The 16,942-nt window shown below is 46.5% G+C and overlaps 1 protein-coding gene across 2 annotated transcripts; it reads right to left on the bottom strand.

The window, feature by feature from the left end:
* Positions 1-2,537: 2,537 nt before the first annotated feature.
* On the bottom strand, positions 2,538-9,577 carry kpna7 (karyopherin alpha 7 (importin alpha 8)). 2 transcript variants are annotated; one of them, XM_021617310.3, is made up of 13 exons: positions 9,318-9,577; positions 8,935-9,075; positions 7,900-7,985; positions 7,359-7,527; positions 6,310-6,409; positions 6,148-6,230; positions 5,544-5,630; positions 5,290-5,466; positions 5,025-5,081; positions 4,448-4,624; positions 3,280-3,462; positions 2,940-3,086; positions 2,538-2,693 (listed from the first exon to the last, which is right to left on the bottom strand). In XM_021617310.3, exons 1-13 carry the CDS (start codon positions 9,381-9,383, stop codon positions 2,607-2,609), a joined length of 1,560 nt encoding a protein of 519 aa, XP_021472985.1. In that variant the 5' UTR covers positions 9,384-9,577; the 3' UTR covers positions 2,538-2,606. The 2 variants fall into 2 exon arrangements, with proteins under 2 accessions (XP_021472985.1, XP_021472986.1); XM_021617311.3 differs by having other exon boundaries at positions 2,538-2,690.
* Between the last annotated feature and the right edge of the window lie 7,365 nt (positions 9,578-16,942).

Raw genomic sequence — 16,942 nt, 5'->3', positions numbered from 1 at the left:
GTTGATAGACTAATAGTTTCTTTCATCACATCATCGTCGCAGCAATGTGCACGCTATGGACTAGGCTACATGAGGTGTGATACTAACATTATAGGACTATGGACTAGACTACATGAGGTGTGATACTAACCTGATTAAAACATATAGGACTATGGACTAGACTACATGAGGTGTGATACTAACCTTATAGGACTATGGACTAGACTACATGGGCTAGACTACATTACTTTAAGACATGAAGTTCAGTCAATATGGAAACTTTGAAAGTTTCTTCAAATGCAGTCACAAAAACCATCCAGCGCTATGATGAAACTGGCTCTGATGAGGACCGCCACAGGAAAGGAGGACCCAGAGTTACCTCTGCTGCAGAGGATAAGTTCATTATGGGACTCCCAATCACGGCTGGGTGTGATTCCGTCTGGATTCGACCCAGGGTCTGTAGTGACGCCTCTCGCTCTAAGATGCAGTGGCTTAGAACCCTGCGCCACTCGGGAGCTGAACAGATAGATGATCTCTGCATGTGGTTCCCACTGTGAAGCATGGAGGAGGTGGTGTGGAGGTGCTTTGATGGTGACACTGTGATTTATTTAGAATGCAAGGCACACTTAACCAGCATGGCAACCACAGTATTCTGCAGTGATACACCATCCCATCTGGTTTGGGCTTTGTGGGACTATAATTGTTTTTTCAACAGGACAATGACCCAACACACCTCCAGGCTGTGTAAGGGCTATTTGACCAAGAAGGAGAGCGATGGAGTGTTGCATCAGATGACCTCAACCCAATTGAGATGGTTTGGGATGAGTTGGACCGCAGACTGAAGTAAAAGTGTTCAGCATAGGAACTCCTTCAAGACTGTTGGAAAAGCATTCAGGGTGATAATGCCAAGAGCGTGCAAAGCTGTCATCAAGGCAAAGGGTGGCTACTTCGAAGAATCTAAAATATATTTTTATTTGTTTAACACTTTTTTGGTTACTACAGGATTCCATAGGTGTCATTTCATAGTCTTCACTATTATTCTACAATGTCAAATAGGTGTGTCCATACTTAACTGGGACTTTAAATGGCATTTTTTTGGATTGGATTTGTTTTTGCTGTCATTATGGGGTGTTGTGTAGACTGAAGGAACAAAAAAAACAACTTCATCCATTTTAGAACAAGGCTGCAACAAAATGTGGAAAAAGGAGTCTGAATACTTTGCGAAGGTACTAACTTCAGTTTTTAGAAAGAAAAGCTTGGGTCTACTTGGTTCACCCAGAAAAACACATCCAGGTTTAGCTTTAATGACCCCCCCCCCCCGCCCCAAAACGATAATTTCTGGTTTAAAATTCAAGAACTCCTTGATCCTGCTTTGCAGTATTCTCCAAGGCCATGAGCTAGCCAGGGTGTCTGTATAAAAACATCCAACTTCCACCTCATCTGAACACTAAGGACAACGGTCTGTTAGCCATCTATTGCTCGGTTCTCATCCATATAAAACGATGTTCCATCTAATGCAGGCGAGCCAATTCAGCCCGCTGGACTCCAGGCCACGAGTGTGGAACTAGATGCCCATTATAATGGACCTACACAGTAAATGGTGTCGCCTTTCTGGCCTGCGAACTGCTTTTGAACAAATTGTAACGCCAAATGTGGCCCGCGAGCCAAAATTGCCTACCTCTGATGTAGAGGTTGGGAAATGGCTGAATAAATGCCATCTTGGTCATACTCACTGAGCACCAAACAGAACTGAAAATGGACTCCCAGAAAAGGTTGGTTTGAAAACCAACTAATGCATCAAGACAACCAATGTTTACAGCCAATAATTCCCCTACGTTCCGTTGGAATAGAAGCTTTCAATATGTTCTGATTGGTAGATTTGAAGACCATGCTTTTGTTAGAGATTCAATTCTGAATTGACCAACAAGTATCAGGAACTGTGCCAATAGTTCTAAGGACCAGTGAGACAGTAACCATGTTTTACCCATTAAGTCAGAGATCTGCACCAGTGAAATGTCACGGCATGGTGTTCAGGGTTACTGCATTAAATGGGAAAGCAAGTCAGCTCAATTGAACATTAATTTTAAACAGCCTGTAGGGAATGGCATGCCATAACCAAAGTAGCTAGTCAATAGTATTAAAATGGGATTGTGCAAGAGATCATGTAACAGGGTGTGATTAAAGTTGGGAGGGGGTTGTGCCACTCAGAAGCTCAGGGGGTGCATGCTACATTTATATAATTTGCTGAAGGGAGCATCTGATGTTTCACCTAGTAGGGGCACGAGTCAAACGACCGTTGTTACTGGCCCAACTCTTAAACTAAGTTCTCTTGGTTAAGTATAAATGCGCCAACTATGTTTACTTGCCAGATAAGTGGCTTTTGAGATCAAAATTTAGTTAGAAGTCAATACCTGACAATGTGCTACATTTGGTATGAAATAGCACCATGTGTGCTGCCTGTAATATCACCCCCCCCAGATGGGTATGAATCTGATACCACCCTAGTAAACAATGAAACATTACAGTGGAGTTGATAAACTTGGCAGCTGGCCCAGAAGTGCAAAAATATCTTTATTACATATTCCAAAATCATGTTGTATTTTAACACGGGACATCCTGTTGGATTATTAAAACCGGAAGGTCTTCTGCACATCCTGGGTCTTGAAGGCAAAGGTTGTGTCAGTGGCTTCAGTCTGAAGACCCTCAGCCTCCTCCTGGGACAATGCAAGATGTTAGACCCACCTGATCAATTAGATTTTAAACTACAAATTGTAAATGCAATAAGATTGTTCTAGGGCTCTGTGTGAAGTGTAAAAGCAGTCAACTCAATGAATTCTCAAGCAAAAGCTAATTGGAGGAAGAGTAGCATTGCACCGAGAGGGGAGGACAATGAGGGATCAAGGACTTGACTGCTTCAACACCTTTCAGACAGTGACTACTTCCAGGTGATATTTACTGACATCAGTGAAGAACTTCTCTATGAGTGCCTGGGCAGTACGGTACACGGTGTCATTCTCATGGTTCTGCAGCATCTCAATCTTATCCAGGCCTCCCAACTCCTCAACCAGTAGACACAGCTTATCAGTCTCACCCATCTTCTCTGCTGCCTGGAACAAGAGGGGATGAGAGAACATAATGAGGTTTTACAAGGTAGCTCCTCAAACAGACTGCTTCTTCGCTGCCTGGGACAAGAGAACGAACGTAACGAGGTAGCTCCTCAGATTGCTTCTCCGCTGCCTGGGAGAGAAAGCGGGTCACCCCCTAAACTTTAAAAGTAGCAGCAATGACTAGGTATCTCACCATGAAGAGGTTGTTGATGGCATCCAATATGACGAGGATGGTCTTGGAGTCTTTGACAGTCAGTAGGTTGAGGATGGCCTCCAGGCCTCCTGATTGGACCAGTTGGATAACTTGCTCCACAGTGCCCCCGCTGGTGAAGTTAGTTATGGCCCACACCGCCTCCCGCTGAGTCTTAAAGTCCCCCTGGGAAAACACCAGATATAGGGGATTAGACTGGGGTGGTTAGTCGTGACCCACACTGCATCAGTCACTGAGATACGGGGTAAGTGCTTGTGCCCTTTACAGTAAAGTTGAGTCCATCAAATTGCCACCTGTGAGCACATCTAATGTGGAGCGAGTGGTGTTTAACTACCATTACATAGCAGTATCCTCCTGTACAAGTTCAACCCTGAGTAGATGTACAGCTAGCCAGCTTCACATTCCAGGGTTCATCAGTACTACGATGTGGCTATTGTCTCCCGCAGGTTGTAACTACACGTCCCACAAGGCTAGTCGAATGCTGAAACATCCAAACTAAAGTGAGGCTTTTAGAAGTTAGTCTATTACAGATTGTTAATGCAGCTTATGAATGGACGAACCTCCCACTCCTGTCGATACATTTTGTCTTACAAAAGTGTTAATGTTTTAAAGCCTCATGCACAGTATTTGAACTACTATTTCACAAAAAACAAATATTTTTAGTCAAATGAAAGCGATGATAAGTCTTTGAAGGGGAGGGAATCTGATTGATTTGGTCCTCAACTAATTACTCACACTTGATTCCAGGTAAGTGGAGTTGTGAAGGATTCGCTGCCATAGACATGTACCAGGCTAAAAGGTCAGCCACATTTGTATGGCCGTTTATCCCGTGTTGAACTCAGCCAGCGAACTTCTGTGAACTTAAACCTGCTTCGTAGGACACCTCTGGTCTATAAGTGCAGGCGGTAGACTAGTGGTTCCCAACCCTCTCCTCCAGGACCCCCAGCCAGCCGTTCCAGAACTAGCGCAACTGATACAACTTGTCAACTAATCATCAAGCCCTTGATTAAGGTGTTCTAGTTCAGGGCTACAAATACATTTTTTCAAATACATGACATCTGGGGGTTCCAAAGGAGAAGTTTGAAAAAGCACAGGTGAGTCGCTGCTGTATCAGTTGGCTAGTGTGCAGGTGTAGTGAGGTGTCACCAACGTTGCGTAGCAGGTCAATAAGCGGGGGCAGCAGGCCGCAGGTGAGCAGTTGTTGTATCTGTTGAGCGGGACCAGCAGCGATGTTAGATACAGCCCAGGTTGCCTCCTTCTGAACACTGGGTTTGCTGTGTCTCATTAAACTAGGCAGGACAGACAGCACCCCTGCGTCGATGGCCACCTGACAGGAATACAATTATTAAAGTAACAAAGTTCAAATCAAGCTCACAGGTAGTTCAGTATCCTCTCGCCACCCGGTCAAAATAATGTATCCTAATGAACTACAATACAAATGGACAAAGCTTTGTAATCATAGTGTAGTAGCCAGTTAAATGGAATGACATTCTCATCAAGGGAATATTCGTTAACTGCTAAAGCTTACAGGCAACCATAAAGCCACTGGCTAAGTGCCATGAAATGTGTTTTTACAGGGTCAGCCAGAGTACAGCACCCTGGAACAGGTTTGTGTGAAGTGCATTGGTCAAGGTCACAGACAAAACCGGTTCCAAGAGCAGAGGAGATGAACAGCAACTACAGGTCAAACACTAACTGCTAAATTGTATCAGTCCATAGTTAGTCACCTGAGTCTGGATGTCTGAGCCACTCACTATGTTCCCTATGGAGCGCAGAGCTGGGGTCTGGAGAGGGAGAGAGAGAGAAGCTGGAGTTAGTTTAGAACACCACAGGCCTTCAGCTGTGGTGTTTAGAGTGGCCACAGCGAGCCCTGCGTCAGTCCCACCCCCCACAGCGAGCCCTGCGTCAGTCCCACCCCCCACAGCGAGCCCTGCGTCAGTCCCTCTGACAGTAAAGGACTAGTCTTTTAAAGACAACCAGAACTTTATTTACCACCACAGTGAGCGCCTCAAAGCCCATGAGGGACACCAGACGGGGGACAATACCAGTCTGGACCACAATATCGATACGGTCGTTGGCACCATCAGTCAGGTAGGACACGGCCCAGCATGCATCACTCAAGATATCCTGATCACTCAGGTGGAGGAGCTGAATCAGAGAAGGCAGCACCTGGGGGAGGAAGTGTACACTTCTAGATGAATAGGTAGAGAACTGAGTGCAACATAGTGTGTGTTTGTGGAGGTTACCTGTTGGACAGCAGATAGGGGAGGGAAGGGGTTCTTGTTCCTACAGAGGTTAGACAGGGTCCATGTCAAGTTACGAAGGTACCCCACCTGGAGAGGAGAGATGAATTGTAACCAGTTCAGGAAACTGAAGATGGGGGACATATTCTATAATTTAGGGTAGGAACAGAATGAATAAGTCAGTAATGTAACAGAACGTGGAATAAGGGGTCTGACTACTTTCAATACAATATTTCCGCAGGCCTAATTCAGCACTGGGCATCTTATGACATGCATTAAAGCCAAGCCTCCTCCACCCTCACCTGCATCTTAAACCCTACTCGTCTGGCCAAAGCATGAACTCTTTTATTTTACTAGGCAAGTCAGTTAATAAATTCTTATTTTCAATGACAGTAAATAGCTTGCCCACTCCATAGAAAAGCTGCATGAGCCACACTAATTGTGAAATCTTAAAGTTTGATTCAGAAGAGGTTAAGAATTGTATTTTACGGGTCAGAACAGAAGGAAAACAAGTTAAGGAACAGAATGTAAAATTGGTTCAAACATGGCAGGTGACAAAGCTGCCAAACCATAACGTTAAGGACCCTACAGGTGTACGGGAACTTACAGGTGTGTCTGGGGTGATCCTAGACAGCAGAGCAGGGATCACGTTACATTCTATCAGAGTATCTCGATACGCCGGTCCATCACCTGAAAACAGGAAACAGTCTTAACATGTAGGCTTTTGTTCAAGCCCAGTGGCCCTCATGTTTCCTGGGCTCGGTGTTACCTGCTATGTTGCCCAGGGCCCAGACAGCCTGCTCACTGATGTGCAACATGGGGGATGCCAGCAGAGATATGAAAGCTGGGACTGCACCATGCTCTACCACCTGTAGAGGGAGACATTACACCAGTCAACTACAGCCAGGCCAAGCAAAGGCTACATCACATGGGACAAATACAACAGGTGTAGTAAATGTTTACTTACAATGCAGTTTAAAAGGCTGGCACCACTTGTGCTCTCCACACCATCGGTTTCTGATCAGTGCAGCAGTTTGGAAAGTTTTTTATATATACACACACGAAACGTGACCGAGTTATTTCATAAGGAAATCAATTGGAAAGGTATTACGCCCTATTCTATGGGTTTCACATGATTGGACAGGGGCCCAGCCAATCAGAGTGTCTCCCACAAAAGCACTTTACCTAGATAATACTCAGTTTCATCTGTCGGGGTGGCTGTCTCAGACTTTCCCCCAGGTGAAGCAGTCCTGGGCTACCACGTTTACATGTGGTCTGCCATTGTGAAGCCGGTTGGACATACTACCAAACTCTCTAAAATGACATTGAGTGGCTTATGGTAGAGAAATTAATCTTCAATTCTCTGGCAACAGTTCTGGTTGACATTCCTGTCGTCATCATGCCAATTGTACTCACCTCAACTTGAGACATCTGTGGCATTGTGTTGTGACAAACGGCACATTTTACAGTGACCTTTTATTGTCCCCAGCACAAGGCGCACCTGTGTAATGATCATGCTGATTAAACCGCTACTTGATAAAACCATCCACCTGACAGGTGTGGCATATCTTGCCAAAGGAGGAATGCTCACTAACAGATGTTAACAACTTTGTGCACAAAATTTGAGAAATAAGCTTGGAAGACTTCTAGGATCTTTTATTTCAGCTCATGAAACATGGGACCAACACTTTACATGTTGCGTTTATATTTTTTGTTCAGTCTAGTACGCTTTCACCACCGAGAGGGACTCACCAGGTTAGCCGAGCGACTCGTGTACCTGAAGCAATGGAGAAAGCCCAGGACTGTGTGTGCACGCACCTGTTGTGTGTGCCAGGAGGTCCCCGAGGCGATGTTGGTTAGAGCCCAGGCGGCTTCAAACTGCAGACTGGGGTCATCATCCCTTCCTAGGAACTCAACAAATCTGGATAGCAGCCCTGCCTCCACAATCTCCTTTAGAGGGGGGTTACACTCACGGGACAGCAGCTTCCTACGGGGGGGGGGGGATGAGTTACCCCTTGTCCCTGCAGGTCTCGTCAACCTAGTCCTGTAATTAATGCATTCAGTGGTGCGACCGACTAGGTATCCCTCTTCCCCCACAGCCATTGACTGTTTCTAATACAATGTTAACGTTGCAGTGTTCTCTTGCCAGTGGACATGACCTTACCCCCATCTTCAAACCATTTGACTGACTGGTCTAAATAGAGATGCACAGCAAAGACTTATCAAAACAGTTGTGAGAAATGAGACCGCTGCCAAAGTGTCCACCAGAAGAGGTCATGCAGGTCAGTTGGTAAGGGCTGCTAGTAACACCAAAGTCAGGGTCAATTACCTAAGGAACCAACTCAATGCTGGACCTTACCTGGCAGCCTGACATCCTCTGGTCTGTCTCTCCTTGCAGTCACTGTTCACATGACCAACAACCTCCTCGATGGTAATCACAGTCACCTGGAGACAAAGCATGACAACCATACTATTCTACAGAAATAGCCCTGCAGAGGTGGGGTCATTTCCTTTTAAATAATAATTCAGGGTCAATTTCAATTCAGTAAACTGACATCCAAATAAAGAATCCCCACAATACTCTGACATGTGGTATAGGAATTTGAGGTTACTTCCTGAATTGAAATTGATCAACCTTGACCAGATCTGCTTCCCAAATGGCACCCTAGTCTCTACTATAGTGGACTTTTAACCAGGGTCCATAGAGGTTAAAGTTGTAAACCATGTACAGAAGGGTGTTATTTGGGATGCTGTTTCACCTTTGATAAGCCAACAACATCCTGAAAGTCAGTCACCTGGAGGTGCCAAGACAACTTATATTTTAAACTGGGTGGTTCGAGCCCTGAATGCTGATTGGCTGAAAGCCATTGTATATCAGACCATATAAAATGGGCATGACAACATGTATTTTTACTGCTTTAATTATGTTGGTAACCAGTTTAATACCAAGGCACCTCAGGGGTTGGTGGTATATGGCCAATATACCACAGCGAAGGGCTGTGTCCAGGCACTCCCTGTAAAATCCCTTAGCCATGGTTTGATTGTAGGCCACAAATATGACTGTTAACTAGTGATTACTTTAAGGTACAGTTTGCCATCAAGCCATGAATTAGATTCCTCAGACGTTTCAGCACGTGCACAAACACCATTCAAGTCATAGGTCAATTTTAACATTTCACACAATGTCCAAAAATGTTCAAATCCTCTAATACCAATCCCGTCACTTGAAAGGGTTTGGTACTCCACTTGTTGATAAAACGTTAAATGTGGAGACAAATTATGGATAGCTGGGGTCACACTTTGTCCATAGACTTCACAGCCTAGGTAAAATGAATACAGTCATTGTAATTTGGGAGAACAATCCCTTTACTGTAACAACTCATCAAATATGTACCTCGTGGTTGTCGGTGTTCAACTCCGGTGACTGGACGGCATCCTCCGGTAGAGTGGTAATGTTCCTCCTCTTGAGGAAGTTTTCGTTCTTCGCGGCTTTACGCAGCTCTACGCACTCCGCGATCCGCCGCTCACGGAGCTTCTACAGACAAGAAGACATCGATATCAGGCTACAATCAGGCTTTTTTTTTTTTTTAACTCGTCAAATTCTGGGGAAATCGTTACGATTGAAGGCTATACGTGCTGTCATCCTGTAATGGAGTTGGAGGGGGGAAACGATCCAAAACCGAAATGTGGAAAAAAAGAAGGCAGAACAAAAGGGAAGGACCTTCAACTAACTCGACAGTATGGAGAATCAAAGTCTAGGCTACGGAGCAGACTTACCGACGGCTCTTTTCCCTTGTTCTTGAACTTGTTCAGACGGTCATCAGTAGCACTCGTGGTGGGCATGTTGACCGTTGGGTTAGTTTAGACGAATAAAGTTCTCTCTTTGCAACCCAACAGCCGAATGCCTCCTGTAGGGTTGTCAGGAGTTTAAATACATCTTCAGAAGGATGACAGGTGCATCTCCATACTGGTGATTTAGAGTGACGCTCCTCCTAATTCTTTCCCCGGTTAATCCAATGGTGCGCTTGATTGAGTTCGCCTGTGGCACCGGGAGTTCGCCTGTGGCACCGGTGGGCAAAGATCCCGCTTGAAAACCAATGGAATGCCCCATTAGTGCACAACCCGGTCCATATCAAACACATACATTGTGTGAAACGGTGTCTTTTTCTTATATTTACAAACTCAATACTCTGTTTTAAATCTTTCATAAACCTACTCTATATTACTAGTCAAACGCAGTGTTAAAGGTCCAGTACAGTCAAAATGCTGTTTTACCTGTGTTTTGCATCATATTGTACAACAGTTGATGAAACGAATGCTGTAAAAGTGTGACCAGTTTTGATCTGTGTTATGTTCTGATACATTGCCTTCAGAAAGTATTCACACCCCTTTTTCCACATTTTATAGCTTGAATTAAACAATTAGATTTTGTGTCACTGATCTACACACAAAGTTATTATTCAAAAAAAAAAATGTATTCATAAAAAACGTAACACTGAACTGTCTTGAGTCAATAAGTATTCAAACCCTTTGTTATGGCAAGCCTAAATAAATTCAGGAGTAAAAACGAGCTCAACAAATCGCATAAGAAATTGAATGTGTGGGGTGCAGACGTTGAATATCCCTTTGAGCATGGTGAAGTTAATAATTAGGCTTTGGGTGGTGTATGAATACACCCAGTCACTACAAAGATACAGGCGACCTTCCTAACGAAGTAGCCGGAGAGGAAGGAAACTGCTAAGGGAGGCCAATGGTGATTTGTGACTCGTTTCAGGAATATATGTCGCGCAACACTACTTTACAGGAGAGACATTTGAATGTAAACATGCCTTTTTTGGCAGAAATGTCTTCCGGAACATGTGAACTTTCATGTGCCTTAATATCAAACGTGTATGCCATATGTAAATACTAATACAGTTGTTAAATTACGAGCCTAGTTGGTTTAACCACAGAAAAATACAGTAACCTTCCTGCTAGCCATGATTGGCTGAGATAATGAGTGGGTTGGACATGCCAAGAGATGAGTTTGGATTGGTCTGCCATGTAGCACTGTCTGTAATATGAGCTGGTCAGTATGTGTAGGTAATCCTTTCTAACACAGCTGTTTTGAGCAGAATTGCATAAGTGTTGTTCTCTGTACTTTCTGGAGGATCGAGTTTTGAAATCAGTGGAATGCCCTTATGAAGCAGAGTATGATAGCTAAAGAGATGGGGAAAATTCAGACTTTTGATTGTAAATGCGGAGGGAGTCAAAAAGAGAACACAGGAGGCTGTTGTATAAAACACCTGTCTCCGGATTACATCTTCAAACTAAGGGCAACCATGGCATCTGTGACAGAGAGAGAAGCGTTCATCCATGTATACAGTTAAGAGAGTCTAGCGTACTCTATTTTCAAATATTATAAGTTTCTAATTATGTCAGAAAGTCGGTACCCCCTGTATATAGCCTCCACATTGACTCTGTATTGGTACCCCCTGTATATAGCCTCCACATTGACTCTGTACCGGTACCCCCTGTATATAGCCTCCACATTGACTCTGTACCGGTACCCCCTGTATATAGCCTCCACATTGACTCTGTACCGGTACCCCCTGTATATAGCCTCCACATTGACTCTGTACCGTAATACCCTGTATATAGCCTCCACATTGACTCTGTACCGTAATACCCTGTATATAGCCTCCACATTGACTCTGTACCGTAATACCCTGTATATTGCCTCCACATTGACTCTGTACTGGTACCCCCTGTTTATAGCCTCCACATTGACTCTGTACCGGTACCCCCTGTATATAGCCTCCACATTGACTCTGTACCGTAATACCCTGTATATAGCCTTCACATTGACTCTGTACCGTAATACCCTATATATAGCCTCCACATTGACTCTGTACCGGTACCCCCTGTATATTGCCTCCACATTGACTCTGTACCGTAATACCCTGTATATTGCCTCCACATTGACTCTGTACCGTAATACCTGTATATTGCCTCCACATTGACTCTGTACTGGTACCCCCTGTATATAGCCTCCACATTGTTATTTTATTGTGTTATTTTTAATTTAATTTTTAACTTGAGTTTATTTAGTAAATATTTTCTTAACTCTATTTATTGTACTGCATTTTTGGTTAAGGGCTTGTAAATCAGCATTTCACAGTAAGGTCTACCTACACCTGTTGTATTCGGCTCACGTGACAAAATTGGATTTAATTCGATTTGAAATGTGCTTTTGCTAAAGTGTTACATTTAGCTTCAAAATATTGCAAATGATCTACCTTTTTTTTATACATTAGACTTGATTGTCATGGTATTGGAACAATGTTATTTGAGAAAAAAATCAGACACCTCTGATCCTGCTCTCGTTACTGCGTGCCATACTGCCTTTATCCAGCAGGGGTAGCTCTTCTACTATATATACTGCAGATGGACACATGCTTATCCATATAAACTTTTAAGAAACCTTCATTGTTTATGTCCTATAAATAAATAATATTAGTATTAATGTTATTATGTGCCATATTAGACTAATCTTTCATGAGTTAATAGCAATGTGACTAACAATAACACCTGAAACAATAATTCATTACATTAGATCAAAAAAACAACTATTGTTTCAACCTCTGCTCCGCATAACACAGGCAAACCTGAAGTTGGCAATGTAATTCAACCTATTCTTGGAGCCTAGTGTTTAAAAAAAAAATATATATATATAATTTCTGAAGATCCTGTATATGGTAACTGCAGTTACCAAGAAAGTTCACCAAAGACTCCGCTTGTGTGTGTCTCCAGACAGTAAATCTAACAAGTGAAAAAGAAACCTTCCTGTGTCATGTATCAGTTTGTTTGACCATTGTTACTCTCAAACCTAGTGTGTGTATGTATGAAGTAATCAATTCAAATAACTTTTATTTCCTGAGACGGAACTTCATTCATGGTCAAAACACATAGCAACACATAACAACGTAGAACATGAAACATTCTGAAGGAAGTGTTCTGTGCTCTCAGCAGAAGTGAACTGTGATGACCCTTCTGCCACAGCACCCTCTCTCTTGACCTGGGTTTGGACCCGAACCCTGTTTCGTCACAGTCGTAGACGGGCTCGTGGCATTGCTCCACAGACCTTGGCCTTCTCCAAATGGTCTGGAATTCTAGTGTTCAGTTCAGGGTGGCAAATTCTGAAATTGGACTACCAGTTATCGCTCAACCTCCTCTCCAGATTTACAATGATCGGTCAACAACTTATTTTGATGATGGCTAGAGCCGAGAGCTTGACCATAGTCCGGCTCAAAGGGACAAGCTGGCGATACTCTTCCGGGGTGATGGCCAGGTTGGAGTGAGGGGAATTGGGATATTTCCTCTTTCTATAATCTTGGAGAGTGGTGTGTGGCATCCCTAACTCTCGGGCCACCTCAACTACGCTCCTCCCCACCGCCAGCTCCTCAAGGACAGCATCAGTCTGCTCAGGTATGTAGCGGTGCCATTTCCTGGGCTCTTGATTACCCTTACCATCCATTTCCTGGGCTCTTGATTACCCTGTCCAGCTGTTTCCTGGGCTCTTGATTACCCTGTCCAGCTGTTTCCTGGGCTCTTGATTACCCTTTCCAGCCATTTCCTGGACTCTTGATTACCCTGTCCAGCCGTTTCCTGGGCTCTTGATTACCCTGTCCAGCCGTTTCCTGGGCTCTTGATTACCCTTACCATCCATTTCCTGGGCTCTTGATTACCCTGTCCAGCTGTTTCCTGGGCTCTTGATTACCCTTTCCAGCCATTTCCTGGACTCTTGATTACCCTGTCCAGCCGTTTCCTGGGCTCTTGATTACCCTGTCCAGCCGTTTCCTGGGCTCTTGATTACCCTGTCCAGCTGTTTCCTGGGCTCTTGATTACCCTTTCCAGCCATTTCCTGGACTCTTGATTACCCTGTCCAGCCATTTCCTGGGCTCTTGATTACCCTGTCCAGCCGTTTCCTGAGCTCTTGATTACCCTTTCCAGCCGTTTCCTGGGCTCTTGATTACCCTTTCCAGCCATTTCCTGGACTCTTGATTACCCTGTCCAGCCGTTTCCTGGGCTCTTGATTACCCTGTCCAGCTGTTTCCTGGGCTCTTGATGACCCTTTCCAGCTATTTCATGGCACGGAGCCTGCAGTGAGGGTCTCCAGTTCGGAGCCTCCAGCAACGGTCCCCATCCCGGGTCCTCCAGCAACGGTCCTCCAGCAACGGTCCTCCAGCGATGGTCCCCATCCTGGGGCCTGCTACGAGGGTCCCCAGTCCTGGGCCTGCTACGAGGGTCCCCAGTCCTGGGTCTGCTACGAGGGTCCCCAGTCCTGGGCCTGCTATGAGGGTCCCCAGCCCAGGGCCTGCTATGAGGGTCCCCAGTCCGGGGCCTGCTACGAGGGTCCCCAGTCCGGGGCCTGCTACGAGGGTCCCCAGTCCTGGGCCTGCTACGAGGGTCCCCAGTCCTGGGTCTGCAGCGATGGTCCCCATCCCGGGGCCTGCTACGAGGGTCCCCAGGCCTGGGCCTGCTACGAGGGTCCCCAGTCCTGGGCCTGCTACGAGGGTCCCCATCCCGGGGCCTGCTACGAGGGTCCCCAGTCCTGGGCCTGCAGCGGGGGTCCCCAGTCCTGGGCCTGCAGCGAGGGTCCTCATCCCGGGGCCTGCTACGAGGGTCCCCAGTCCTGGGCCTGCAGCGAGGGTCCCCAGTCCTGGGCCTGCTACGAGGGTTCCCAGTCCGGGGCCTGCTACGAGGATCCCCAGTCCTGGGCCTGCAGTGAGAGTCCCCAGTCCTGGGCCTGCACGAGGGTCCCCAGTCCTGGGCCTGCAGCGATGGTCCCCATCCCGGGCCTGCTACGAGGGTCCCCAGTCCTGGGCCTGCTGCGATGGTCCCCATCCCGGGGCCTGCTACGAGGGTCCCCAGTCCTGGGCCTGCAGCGAGGGTCCCCAGTCCTGGGCCTGCTACGAGGGTTCCCAGTCCGGGGCCTGCTACGAGGATCCCCAGTCCTGGGCCTGCAGTGAGAGTCCCCAGTCCTGGGCCTGCAGCGAGGGTCCCCAGTCCTGGGCCTGCAGCGATGGTCCCCATCCCGGGCCTGCTACGAGGGTCCCCAGTCCTGGGCCTCCAGCGATGGTCCCCATCCCGGGGCCTGCTACGAGGGTCCCCAGTCCTGGGCCTGCTACGAGGGTCCCCAGTCCTGGGCCTGCAGCGAGGGTCCCCAGTCCTGGGCCTGCAGCGAGGGTCCCCAGTCCTGGGCCTGCATCGAGGGTCCCCAGTCTTGGGCCTGCAGCGATGGTCCCCATCCCGGGCCTGCTACGAGGGTCCCCAGTCCTGGGCCTGCTACGAGGGTCCCCAGTCCTGGGCCTGCAGCGAGGGTCCCCAGTCCGGGGCCTGCAGTGAGGGTCCCCAGTCCAGAGGCACCACCAAAGTGGGGGGAGCCAGAGGTGGAGAAGGGGCCTGCGTCCCGCACCGGAGCCGCCACCGAAATAGAGGCCCACCCGGACCCTCCCCTATAGAGTCAGGTTTTGCGGCCGGAGTCTGCACCTTTGGGGTGGGGGGTACTGTCACGCCTTGGCCATAGAGAGGCTTTTATTCTCTATTTTGGTTAGGCCAGGGTGTGACTAGGGTGGGCATTCTAGTTTATTTATTTCAATGTTTTCTGTTTCTATGTTTTGGCCGGGTATGGTTCTCAATCAACTTTGTCTTTGATTGGGAATCATACTTAGGTAGCCTGTTTTTCCACCTTAGTTGTGGGTAGTGGCCTGTATAGTGTTAGTGGCCTGTATAGTGTGTTAGTGGCCTGTATAGCCCTAATCAGCGTCACGTCGTTTTTGGTTGTTTCTTGTTTTTGTTGGCGACATTCATAATAAAAAGAAATGTACGCTAACCACGCTGCACCTTGGTCCTGTCATTAACCTGACCACGTTTGTGACAACCCCATAATATTGATAACCCCTGAGATGAAACTCCTCCCAGTCAGTAGAAAGGCCTATTTTATTTTACCAGGCAAGTCAGTTAGGAACAAATTGTTATTTTCAATGACGGCCTAGGAACAGTGGGTTAACATATTTGTACCTTGTCAGCTCGGGGATCTGAACTTGCAACCTTCCGGTTACTAGTCCAACGCTGTAGCCACTAGGCTACCCTGCCACCCCTTAGTGCACTGTTGGAGCTAGAAATGCAAGCATTTCACTACATCCGCAATAACATCTGCTAATGAATGTGACAAATACGATTTGATTTGAATAGGATAAAAAACAAATCTGGAGGTATTTTATTTTTGGGCTCTAAGATACACGTAACACTGAGTGCAGTGAGCACATGTTAGTGATTCACACAGGGCCCAGAGCATAGTGATTCACACAGGGCCCAGAGCATAGTGATTCACACAGGGCCCAAAGCATAGTGATTCACACAGGGCCCAGAGCATAGTGATTCACACAGGGTCCAGAGCATAGTGTTTCACACAGGGTTCAGAGCATAGTGATTCACACAGGGCCCAGAGCATAGTGATTCACAGAGGTCCCAGAGCAAAGTGATTCACACAGGGTCCAGAGCATAGTGATTCACACAGGGCCCAGAGCATAGTGATTCACAGTGGTCCCAGAGCATAGTGATTCACAAAGGGCTCAAAGCATAGTGATTCACACAGGCTCCAGAGCATAGTGTTTCACACAGGGTTCAGAGCATAGTGATTCACACAGGGCCCAGAGCATAGTGATTCACAGAGGTCCCAGAGCATAGTGTTTCACACAGGGTTCAGAGCATAGTGATTCACAAATGGCCCAAAGCATAGTGATTTACACATGGCCTAGAGCATAGTGATTCACAGAGGTCCCAGAGCAAAGTGATTCACACATGGACCGACTCTCTTCTCTGTATACATCAATGAGGTCGCTCTTGCTGCTGGTGAGTCTCTGATCCACCTCTACGCAGACGACACCATTCTGTATACTTCTGGCCCTTCTTTGGACACTGTGTTAACAACCCTCCAGGCAAGCTTCAATGCCATACAACTCTCCTTCCGTGGCCTCCAATTGCTCTTAAATACAAGTAACACTAAATGCATGCTCTTCAACCGATCGCTACCTGTACCTACCCGCCTGTCCAACATTACTACTCTGGACGGCTCTGACTTAGAATACGTGGACAACTACAAATACTTAGGTGTCTGGTTAGACTGTAAACTCTCCTTCCAGACCCATATCAAACATCTCCAATCCAAAGTTAAATCTAGAATTGGCTTCCTATTTCGCAACAAAGCATCCTTCACCCATGCTGCCAAACATACCCTTGTAAAACTGACCATCCTACCAATCCTCGACTTTGGCGATGTCATTTACAAAATAGCCTCCAATACCCTACTCAACAAATTGGATGCAGTCTATCACAGTGCAATCCGTTTTGTCACCAAA

This window comes from Oncorhynchus mykiss, chromosome 10, assembly GCF_057628025.1.
Source record: "Oncorhynchus mykiss isolate SJ-2025 chromosome 10, ASM5762802v1, whole genome shotgun sequence".
In the NCBI taxonomy this organism is placed as follows: Eukaryota; Metazoa; Chordata; class Actinopteri; order Salmoniformes; family Salmonidae; genus Oncorhynchus; species Oncorhynchus mykiss.
The sequence above is the reverse complement of the archived record's forward strand: the minus strand, read 5'-3'. Positions and strand labels throughout refer to the sequence as shown.